Below are 11,927 nucleotides of genomic sequence, written 5' to 3' on the forward strand. Positions count from 1 at the left end.
CAAAAAATAATTTATGTATGAAAAAATTAAAATATACCTTGAACTTTGATATAGAAGAATCATATATACCCCTAAATAATTTTTTAAAAAAAATTAGAAGTAAAAAATATAAATTTAAAACTAATTTTTTAACTTCCGTTAAATGAAGGGTATATGTGAGCCATTTTGTAACGGCAGGGGTATGTGTGAACCGTTTGTATAACGGTAAGGGCATATATGAGCCACTTTTATAACAAGGGGTATATCAGCTCCAAATGACAAAGTTGAGAGGTATATCAGACCCTTTTTCCTAGATTTTATTGAATCACATATTACTGCTAAATTATTTTAACTTGAATATTGAAAAAATTTCAAAGTTATTACTATTTGTATCAACAGAATATAAATTGTGCCCGTTTGATTGACTTATTTTAGGTGTTTTTAAATCAAAATAGCTTTTAAACAGTTTTGAAGTGTTTAAGGTAAGTTTAAAAAATATTTATAAACACTTATTTTAAAGTCAAAATAACTAAAATAAGTCAAAAGTCATCCCAAACACTTTAAAACTGCTTAAATGTTATTTTGGCTTAAAAACACCTAAAATAAGTCAATCCAAACGAGCACAAAGTTCTAACTTGTTACTTTTAGCTTATAAATCATAAGCAAAAAGTCAATCCAAACATGCCCTAATATATTAAAAAGCTAAAAATAAATGAGGAAAAGATTAAAATAGTCCCTCTTCTTTGGGCTAAGGTTCAAAGTGATACTTGAGTTTTCACATACAGTTCTAATAGCCCCTCTTGTTTGCAATATTTATACATTTTTGGTCCTCCTCCAAAATTTTACCTATTTTTTGCATTGATTTTATCCATAACCTATGAATGGGATGTATAATAGTCATTTTACACATTTAGCAGAAATAACAACTCCATATCAAAAATGTGAGAAGAAAAACACTTTGTTTTGTTTAGTAGAAATCGTATTGCAGGTAAAGTCGAGAGGTTCATCACGATAATTTCACGTGCAATAGTATAAATTTTTTCTTTTCCTGCAAATTCATATGTTAAAATATTCTTAGTTTAGCTGCAGTAATATTTTCCGTGAACAGAAAAAATATTTTTTTTTTATCATTTCTCTCTGATAAAAGTTATTATTTTCTTTTTATCATTTCTCTCTGATAAAAGTTATTATTTGTATTAAATAAATAAATAGAACAGGGCGTGTGGACCGGGTTCGGTACATTTAACACTAAACCGGTGGTTCAACCTAAATATAAAGTGGCAGAGAGAAACAGAACTAGGGTTTAAGAAGAAAAGGTATCGAATAATGGCGAAATTTAACGAGGTGCAGAAGAAGAGAAGAGCAATAATCTCAGAGAGCAAGAGAGCAAGACATGGAGACCCAAATACCCGTAAACTTAAGCAGAAAGTCCAACCTCTTGCTATCTCCGGGAAGCGTAAACGCAAGCTCTTCAAGAAATGGCGCAGGGTCTGTAATCATTTATCAGTATTAGTTACTTTTAATCTTCTAATTATTATTGTATTTACGTGTATTATGAATTTGTGATTTGAGGGTGTTGATTGATGTGAAACAGGAACAAAAGGAGGCTGTAGAAAAGGGTGTAATAACAATGGAGGATGTGGAGATGGCTGTGGCTGATGCTGCTGAAGGTATGTTAGTTACGGTTGTAGCTGTTTCTACGGACCTAGTGTTTAAGTTGGAGGTTTGAACCTTGAACTCACAGCATTTTGCTTATAAAATTGTGTGGGTGTGGGAGAGAGATCCATTAGAATTAAATTAACTGAAATCTCTGTTTCAAGATGTTGTGTTATTTGATTCTCGAACTAGCCACGTAACTGGGAATTTATACAAGGGGATTCATACTAGAATGACATAGTTGGAATTGAACTTGTGACCTAAAGCAATGTTGATGGGATTCATCAGTTTATATATAACCTTCAGTGTGGCTTGGTGGTTTGGGCTTGGGACTTCCATGTTGGAGAAGTTCGAAATCCGTTGCCAGCGAAAGCAAGGGTCGAGCAAGCCCAGTGTGGGTTAACTCTCCTATGTGGTTTGCAAGCTATTGCATTAGAGCATTTTTTTTACCCTGCGCGCACCAGAGGGGTAGTGGCTGCGGGTTGTCCTTGTCATAAAAAAAGTTTGATTTTTGTCCTATTTACACATCATAATCTTTTCAAGTACGAGATTTAATCTCTTATTAGCTTTGTCCCTGGCTCTAGCTTGTTAGAATTCAGAGTCTAGTGAGTCTACGTCTTGGATTTGATTTGATCTAAGCTAGAGTGCTATAATGTCAATCCTAAATCCTAATCAATTTCTTAGATAGAGCTGAGATTGCTGGTTCAGTAAGTAGAAATTCTCATCTTTTTGTTGTTTTGCTGCTTGTATTTACGAGTGGAGTTATTGCTTCCTATGATGAATCTATGTTGCTTATATCTATGTGATATGCTATAAGTTTCGGTGTTTTTGGTAGTTGCTATATCTACTCTACTTTCTGTTTGTTCCTCATCTCTTTTCCTTATGCACATGGTAGAAAGGATGTATGTTCTATGTCAAACTGATTGACATTTTCCTAATTACTTCAGGGAAAACTCAAGACTCCAATAAAGCTCATGTTAAATTTCCGATGAAAAAGAGCTCAAAACTTAAAATGAAGCAACTGAAGAAGAAAGGCAAGTTTAAAGTAGAATGCTATATTTAGTCTTCATTCCGGATTTATTAGGGTTTGTTTGTTGATTTTGCTTATTGATAATTACAAACACACGTGTTACAGGAAAGAGCAAAAGGAAATCTGATAAGCAAGCTACAGAATCTTCAACAGATGCAATGATGGAGTAAGAATAGCAAGAAGGGCATTAGAATCATTCGGCTGGCTGTTGATAGACAATGTCTATCTTTCTCCTTCTGTCCCAACGTCCTTAAAAGTTAACAATGGCTTGGTAATCTACTTTTGTATTGTCTCGCTACTATAAAGGGGAGGTGGGTTGTTGTAGTTTAATTTTGTTAGTGGTTATATGTTTTATGTATTGTGCAATTTTGTGGATAGGATTGATTTTCTTGATTATAGATGTTCTGAAACAAGAGCTCGATAACTCGCGAAGAACAAGTTTGAATTAGTTATAAAAGTTGGGTTTCAATGTTTTCTTATGCTTTTGTGTTTTGAGGATCTTTTGGCATTTGCATTAGAATTTTGTGTCAAAATCTAAGTTTTAAACAATGAAGCTTTAGAAAACACTTACTAGTTCCAAAATTTTTGGTGAGGATGATGATCCAGAAGGTGTTTGACTTTTTTTGAAGTGTGCATTTTGCTAATTAGATTGGACATCATTTTAATTCCTTCAGAAGAGTATAGAGAATGATCTCAGTGGCCGTTTCGCGGTTGGTTGCGAAGGAAATTATTCATGTATTAAAATTAGTATAATTAAGGAAAGTTATTTATTCGTATCTTGAAATTAGTATAATTAATTAATATCATGTTTGAGTTACTTTCTATAAATTTAAAAGGATAGAAGATGAATTCTTTATAGATTATATATAAATAAAATATAAGATATATATATATATGATAAACATTTAAATTCTTCTAATGTAATAATCCGCCCCAACGTGCAAATTTAACACAAAAAATTCACGAACTCCAGCATTTTAGCACTAAAAAAAAGAAAGAATTACAGATCCCCGCATATAATTTCAGCACCAAAAAAACGAAAGAATCACAGAACAACTCGTATGTAAATCTGACGTAAATTATTAGTTTCGTTTTTGAACTACTGATTGTTTTGTAAATTCTTTTGTTTGGGGAAAATGGTTGAAAACACACTTGATATGTAATATGACATAACAAATGGTCTCAAACTCTTGTAAAAATATGAAATTGGTAATAAAAAATCAAAAGCCGAGAGAAATGTTGATGCCAATAATTTAAGAGTGTATTTCGTCATGCAGTAATATATTTACTTTTTTAATTAGTAAATGTTAAATAACTCAACTTTTAATTTTATATTGGATTTATTCAGTAACAAATAACTCTCTCTAAATAATTTGTAAGCTAATTTATTTAAATAAATTTACAAGTATATAAAATATAAAATCATGTAAAACAAATAAAATAATTAAAATGATTTGAGGGGCTTACTAATGCCTCTAAATGAAATGTATTAGTAATACATCCTATAATACTATGATGAATTTATAACAATCCGCTCGATCCATCGTGATTTGTGTTTGATTATTCTATTCTTTGTTGGTTGCACTGTTGTATTTGCACCCATATCATTAATTAAATTAAACTATTATATTATATTAATATACTAGATATAATATAAACTAGCATTTTTATATATTTTTTCTGTCTCAATTTATATGATATTTTTTATGTTTTGAAAGTCGAACAATTTAAGTTTAATCAGAAACTTGGGCATGGAATCTTTAATTTTTGTGAAATGAAATTTATATATTTGTAAACTACGTAAAAAGTACTATGAGTCATAATAATTGATAATTAATGTTTAAAAAATTTATGAAAAATTTACGATACAGAATAAACTTATTTGACTTCTACAATCTAAAATATGACATATAAAATGGGACGAAGAGAATACCATATTGTCCTTTTGATTTAACCACGTTAATAATTTGTTAATCCTGATAGATAACAACTTGTATGCAAATTCTTCTTAAAAAGAACACAGTTTGATGCATTTTTCATTCTTATATTTTCAAAATACATTACATCTTCCGTCTTAATTTATATGAGTTTTTTTTACTTTGACTTTGAATACCATTTTCAAAGGGATTGCAAATGGATTCATCGATTCACCAATCATTAATAGTTTTAAAACTGTCAAACCTACATTAATTTTATACATATAATATAGTATCTTGAATTACTATTTTAAAAATTATAGTACTTCCTCTGTCCCTTTTTACTTGTCTACTTTTGAATTGGCACACCTATTAAGAAAATAATTAATGACATAGTGAGTTAATCATTTTACCATATTAATTATGAAGTGGATGAGAAGTTTTACATTTTTCAAAGTAATTCGTCATTATAATAGGTAAAAAAATATATTCTTTCTTGATTTGTCAAAATGGACAAGTAATTAAGGACAACTATAAAAGAAAAAGTGGACAAATAATTAGGAGAGATAGTAATATAAAAGATCATAGGTCATGCGAGCTTGCCATAATAATTGGAACCCATACCCTTAGGCAGCCTTAGCCTATTTAGCTTTTAATATAGGATCATTCAAGTCAACTTTTTTTTTTGGTCACTGGGAATAGGTGAATTCTTATAGATCGTTCTCGAAGGAACTGGATATGATAATTTTTAATCATCCAGCTTCAGCTTCAGGAAGCATAAAAAGAAGAAAGAAATAAAAGCTTTTAAAATTTATGATCTAAAATAAATATTTTTTCCATTTGGAAAAGATTGACCTTCTTTGCGTTTTAGTCTATTTGAAAAAGATCACAAAATCAAAAAACAATTCTGTACATTTGACTCCTTGTCAAGGCAAAACAGGTCATTTGAAACGGAGGGAGTAATAAATTTTTTGTGAAATAGAAGTTAGTGTTAAATCTTGATAAACAAAGTTTCCTTTTACTGTTCTTTCTCCTTCCTTCGCGGTTCTCCTTATCCTTATTGTCCAGTTTGTACAGTGCACTATGGCGTATCGAGTTGCTTACAACGTGTAAATCACACATAATAAATTCAAATAGATAATATTTTGATAATCACACTTTGGTTGCTCTATAAACACAACAAGAGTATATCAAATTAGGCCTAGCCCATACATCAATATAATAAGATTACAAATGGGTCATACAAATTTTTAGTACTCAATATGAAAGGAAAGAAACATAATAGTCTTAATACTAAAACAACTTCATAAGACCAACATCATCAAAACTAGTCAAGTCAACATGCATAACATATATCTGAATACATAGTTAAGTAACTCTATCATCAAGTCATAATGACAACAAGCATGAATAAAAGTACATTTCAACATGATCAAAGCAAGACAATTACCCATGAATCCTTATCAAGTCATCAAGCATTAGTAAGAGTACATTTCTCGATTATAGATATTCTGAAACAAGAGCTCGACAACTCGTGAAGAACAAATTTGAATTAGTTATAAAAGTTGGGTTTCAATGTTTTCATATGCTTTTAAACAATGAAGCTTTTGAAAACACTTACTAGTTCCAAAAATTTTGGTGAGGATGATGATCCAGAAGGTGTTTGACTTCTTTTGAAGTGTGCATTTTGCTAATTAGATTGGACAGTCATTTTAATTCCTTCCCAAGAGTATAGAGAATGATCTCGTGGCCGTTTCGCGATTGGTTGGGAAGGAAATTATTCATGTATTAAAATTAGCATAATTAAGGGAAGTTATTTATTCGTATCTTGAATAGTATAATTAATTAATATCATGTTTGAGTTGCTTTCTATAAATTTAAAAGGATAGAAGATGAATTCTTTATAGATTATATATAAATAAAATATAAGATATATATATGATAAACATTTAAATTCTTCTAATGTAATAATCCGCCCAACGTGCAAATTTAACACACAAAATTCACGAACTCCAGCATTTTAGCACCAAAAAAAAAAAAGAGAAAGAATTACAGATCCCCGCATATAATTTCAGCTCAAAAAAACGAAAGAATCATAATTCTGAATAAAAAATTGATGACGTGGCCGAATTATAATTGACCACGTGTTAAAAATAGTTTTGCAAAATCACTATTAAAATATAATGACATAAATGAGTCTTTTTCTTCAACCATAATGATATAGATGTGCCAAATTTTTAACTAACGACATAAATAAACATTTTCGTATCAAGCTTTGGTTGCTCTACAATCACACCATTGAAAATGAAAATGGCCGTCGTCGAAAGTTCAATTTGATTAGAATTTGGATTACAATAATGGAAAGCTGGTTTATCATTGTTGTTGTTACTCTGTGTATCGCTTTTTTGTTGAAATTTCTATTTAATAATACTTTTTCCCGTTCCAGGAAGAAACTCCCGCCAGGACCCTACAGTTTCCCGGTGATCGGTAGTTTAGTATGGGCAAGAAGGACGTTCGCCGACTTGGAACCCATCCTCCGTGACCTTAAGGCTAAGTATGGTCCTCTGTTCACCATCAATATCGGGTCTCGTCCCAACATATACGTATCTAGCCACTCCTTAGCCTACCAAGCTTTAATCCAGCAAGGTGCTGTTTTCTCCGACCGACGAAAGGCTCTACCCACCCATGCTATCCTCAGTAGTAACCAGCGTAGCATCAGCTCCGCCCCTTATGGCCCTATATGGCGTCTCCTCCGTCGAAACTTGACTTCAGAAATGCTCAATCCTTCTCGTATCAAGTCATATTCCAAGGCCAGATCCCGGGTGTTGGGTATCCTCATTCAACAGCTCCGTAACGCCCAAGTTGATTCTGTGAAGTTAATTGATCATTTTCAGTATGCTATGTTCTGTCTACTTGTATTTATGTGTTTTGGGGATAAGCTTGAGGAATCTCAAATCAAAGATATACAAAATATACAGCGTAAGTATATCGTGAATTACCGACGATTCTATATGCTCAATTTCGTTTCTGGATTTGGGAAAATAATATTTAGGAATCGCTGGAAGGAACTCGTTGAACTACGACGAGAGCAAGAGAGTATCATCATTCCTTTGATTGAAGCACGACGCAGGAACAAAGAACAAAATACTGAGCAAAGTGATGAATTTGTGGTGGCTTATGTGGATACCCTGTTGAATTTGGAGTTGCCGGAGGAGAACAGGAACCTCAATGTTGGAGAAACCGTAACCCTCTGCCGTGAACTCCTAAGCTCCGGAACTGATACGACGTCCACTGCCTTACAGTGGATTATGGCCAACTTGGTCAAAAACCCTATCATTCAGGAGAAATTATATCGTGAAATTGCGAGTGTAGTGGGAGAAAATCAGGGAAAGTTGAGTACAGATGAAGTGGTGGTGAAGGAGGATGATTTCCAGAAAATGCCCTACTTGAAAGCAGTTATATTGGAAGGTCTTAGGCGACACCCACCTAGTCACGTTCTGTTCCCACACACAGTGACGGAGGAAGTAGAACTAAACGGCTACATCGTTCCAAAGAATGCCACCATCAATTTCATGGTTGCTGACATGGGTTTGGATCCAAATGTATGGGAGGATCCGATGGAGTTTAGGCCAGAGAGGTTCTTAGTGGAAGGATCGGATAAATTAGCTGATTTTGATATAACAGGAAGTAAAGAGATCAAGATGATGCCATTCGGTGCAGGTAGAAGAATGTGTCCTGCCTACGCGTTGGCTATGCTTCACTTGGAATACTTTGTGGCTAATTTGGTTTGGCAGTTTCAATGGGATCCTGTCGAAGGAGACGATGTTGATCTATCGGAGAAGCTAGAATTCACCAGTGTGATGAAAAATCCATTACGAGCTCGTATTTGCGCCAGAGTTAACTCTGTTTGAATTTGGTAATTGCTTCATTTTATTTGCCTACTTCTCTGTTAATGGACTTCCTTCCCACAGGAAGTTAATAAGGAAAATGATGGATAATGCTTTGTTGCAATATAATAAGCTTGTTTGAATAGCATAATACATATATTATATCCTAAATTTGGGTTCAAATTTTAACTTTGACCTCCAACTTTCATAATGCACAAACAGTCACTTCAACTATCCAACTTTTAAATAAATAAACACATAAGTCCTACATGACACAATACACGTAGAACACCACATAGGACAAAAAATGACACGTAGGATGACATGCAGGACATTTGTGTTTATTTATTCAACTTTATACAACTTCAACTGTCTATTTGTGCACACCCAAATTTGAAGGGTACAAATGTAATTTAAAGCTAACTTAAAAGGCAAATTTATATATTATGCCTGTTTGAATTGTTTTTACGTATGAAATTTGTTCATTATTGTTAAATCTATTGATGCGGTGAATTTCGTTGTTGTTACGTATGAAATTTGTTCATTATTGTTAAATCTATTAATGCAATGAGTTTCATTTTATGTAATTATTAATTTGTGTAAATTATTAGTGACCATTAAACTTTATCTCATCTTTGGGTATACACAAGTAGACACTTAAATTTGTATAGAGTTATACAAATAGACACACATGTCCTATATGTCATCCTACATGTCATTTTTTGTCCTACGTGATGTCCTATGTGTATGTGTCATGTAGGACTCATATATTTATTTATTTAAAAGTTAAACCGTTAAAGTGTCTGTTTATGAATTATAAAAGTTGAAGGTCAAAGTTAAAAATTTGAAACTAAGTTTAGAATCCAATATATGTCTTATGTTTAATAATATCATAGATTTATGTTTCAGATCATTTTTATATAATGATAAAAGATAATCTAATTTATTCAAACATTATGAACAATAGAGCTCATTATATTACAATATATATATATATATATATATATATATATAGTATATATATTATGAAACAATATATAACAACCGTCCACTCAAAATTTTTAGATAGTCATTAGTATCAAGTTGACCGATGGCCATATTAACTACTATTTAATTCGGTTTTAGCCATTTTGAATCTTTTTATTTAACTCTTACGGATCTGTACTCACATTCTTGGATTGGAGTGCCTCCCATTCAATCTACCTCTTAGTTGTCAAATCTTCCTGGCATTATTATGGAACCATAGTAAACGTAAAATGGAAAAAACTCAAATTAATAATGTTATGAGTTAGAATTTGGTGTATTCTAAAGATGTGAATAGGAAATGAAGGGTTGTAATTCTTTTAAAAGGTTGTGACTTTATAGAAAGACTGTAACTTTAATGAAAAGTTGTGTCTTTTCTAAAGGATCGTGATCGTTTGAAAGGTTATGCCTTTTTCGAAGGATTGTGACATTTCAGAAAGGTTATCTTATTTTCAAAGAGTTACGACATATACCCTTTGTTGACTATAAATAGAGAGATTTTTTCTCATTTTTCTGCATCGAATTCTTCTCTCATCTTGCATACATTTTTTACAAAATAAAATCAATCGATCGTGTCTGTGTGATGTTAAAAGAATGACAAATGTCTCAACATTGGTGGTTAATGAGATGAGTAGGCTTCTTATAAGGGTTGGGCAATCCTCCTCCTTTTGAGCTAGCTTTTGGAGTGTGAGTTAGGCCTAAGATCTAATTTCAACATGTGATTCGTTGTTGTATTGAAATTATTGGAGTTTGAGGTATCACTACTTATACTTGAGGGGATTAAATTTCTTAAGGACACACAGTGAATTCTATGAACTCGGATAGTGCCTTGTATTTTTCTTTTCATCTTTTATTATTTCTAATTTGCTTATTTGAATACATGAGACAACAAAATTTACCTTTTGATCAAACTCTACTCTACCTCTGAATAATTTTGATAATAGTAATAATTCGATTTCGTTCGCATTTTCCTTTGTTGCTCTATAAAAACACAAACGAACATTGAAAATGAAAAAAAGGTGTAAAAGCTCATCACTTGATAGAAATTACAGCTTGATTGGAATTTGGAAGAAAGAAAAAAAAACACTAATGGAAAGCTGGTTCTATCCTTTTCGACCTACGTGACATTAGTTTGAAAAAAAAGTCAACTAAAGTTGAGCCCACAAGATAGTGCCACGTAGGTCGAAAAAAGATAAAAAACTATTAATAAAATAAGTTCATGGAAATAATAAGACGTTAGTATAATATAAGTGTGTCTCTGAGATTTCAGACATAGGTTGAGAGATACTTGTGTATTATCCCTTTTTTATTTAATACAACTATCTCTCCCCTAATTCCAATACCAAAAAGAAACTTTCGCCAAATCCCGAACTCGAATTTTAACTCATTAGTTACTCAATGATTAGTCTTTTATTTATAACGTTATTCAAGCATGAGTGTTTTACTTACAAAATTACTCAATCTATTCAATTAATTTCTTAAATAAAATTTACTTTAATGAAACTTTTATTCCTAAGCAAAAAAATAAATGAAAAGAAGTATCCATTTGTACTGCCAATTAGGCTATGCTAAAAAATATCCAATTTCATCGTCAAATTGATATACTGATTTATTTTTTTGAAACTGGAATGACGTTACTATAAACACATATTTAACATAGTGTAGAAAATAATCATAAAACTCATGATATCTAAAGGTTCTCAAGATAATAAATCCTAACTATTATATTTGGGGAAAAAGTAAAATAAGGATCAATATTATATTTTTAGTTGATAGAGTCAAATTGTGGGTCATTTTTTTACAATTTTAGCTAGAAATAAAAATTTTACGTAAGTAAATTCTAATTCAAAAAATTAAGTGGATAAGTTGAGTGGCTTTCTAAAAGAAAAAAAATCAAAAAACTCATAGTTGAGTGATTTTCTGGTAAAAAAAATTTATAATTAAATAACTTTCTTAGAAACGAAATCTGAATTTTAAGTTAAAAATAAAAACTTGGTAATTTTCTAAAAAAAATCGACAGTTAAAGTAATAATTAAGTCAAGTAATATTCAATTGTCTTATTCATGTCATATGCATCATACGATAATTTACGATAGAAATCCATTTAAATTATATACTCATATTAATGATAAAAACAACAAAGACAACTATTTCATTATAATCTATGGCGCAATATTTTGTTTTGTTAACGTACTCATTTAACTATTAACATTTTATTATCCCATTGGCTTTCTACTAATTCTTTGCGTTAAATTTTGTTGTATTTTGGGAACGTCTTTTAACTTTCGAAATGTAAAGTTGGGAAAATTAACAAAAATATTTACTTTTTTAGAACGTTAATATAAAGTTAGTTACTATCACGATTTGAATAAAAATATTGTTACTTAATGAAATAGTAGGAATCATAATGAAATTATTGACAACTTTGTTATTTTT

At 31.2% G+C, this 11,927-nt stretch overlaps 2 protein-coding genes across 2 annotated transcripts; both read left to right on the forward strand.

Annotated features, from left to right (window-relative positions):
- Positions 1–1,260: 1,260 nt before the first annotated feature.
- Positions 1,261–3,144, forward strand: LOC107012566. The gene is made up of 4 exons (XM_015212441.2): positions 1,261–1,467; positions 1,574–1,649; positions 2,583–2,669; positions 2,771–3,144. The coding sequence occupies exons 1-4, from the start codon at positions 1,306–1,308 to the stop codon at positions 2,833–2,835; spliced, it is 390 nt and encodes a 129-aa protein (XP_015067927.1). The 5' UTR covers positions 1,261–1,305; the 3' UTR covers positions 2,836–3,144.
- A 3,432-nt stretch (positions 3,145–6,576) lies between these two features.
- On the forward strand, positions 6,577–9,878 carry LOC107012875 (cytochrome P450 89A2-like). The gene has a single exon (XM_015212835.2). The coding sequence runs from the start codon at positions 6,939–6,941 to the stop codon at positions 8,490–8,492; it is 1,554 nt and encodes a 517-aa protein (XP_015068321.1). The 5' UTR covers positions 6,577–6,938; the 3' UTR covers positions 8,493–9,878.
- The last annotated feature ends 2,049 nt before the right edge of the window (positions 9,879–11,927 follow it).

This window comes from Solanum pennellii, chromosome 3, assembly GCF_001406875.1.
Source record: "Solanum pennellii chromosome 3, SPENNV200".
In the NCBI taxonomy this organism is placed as follows: Eukaryota; Viridiplantae; Streptophyta; class Magnoliopsida; order Solanales; family Solanaceae; genus Solanum; species Solanum pennellii.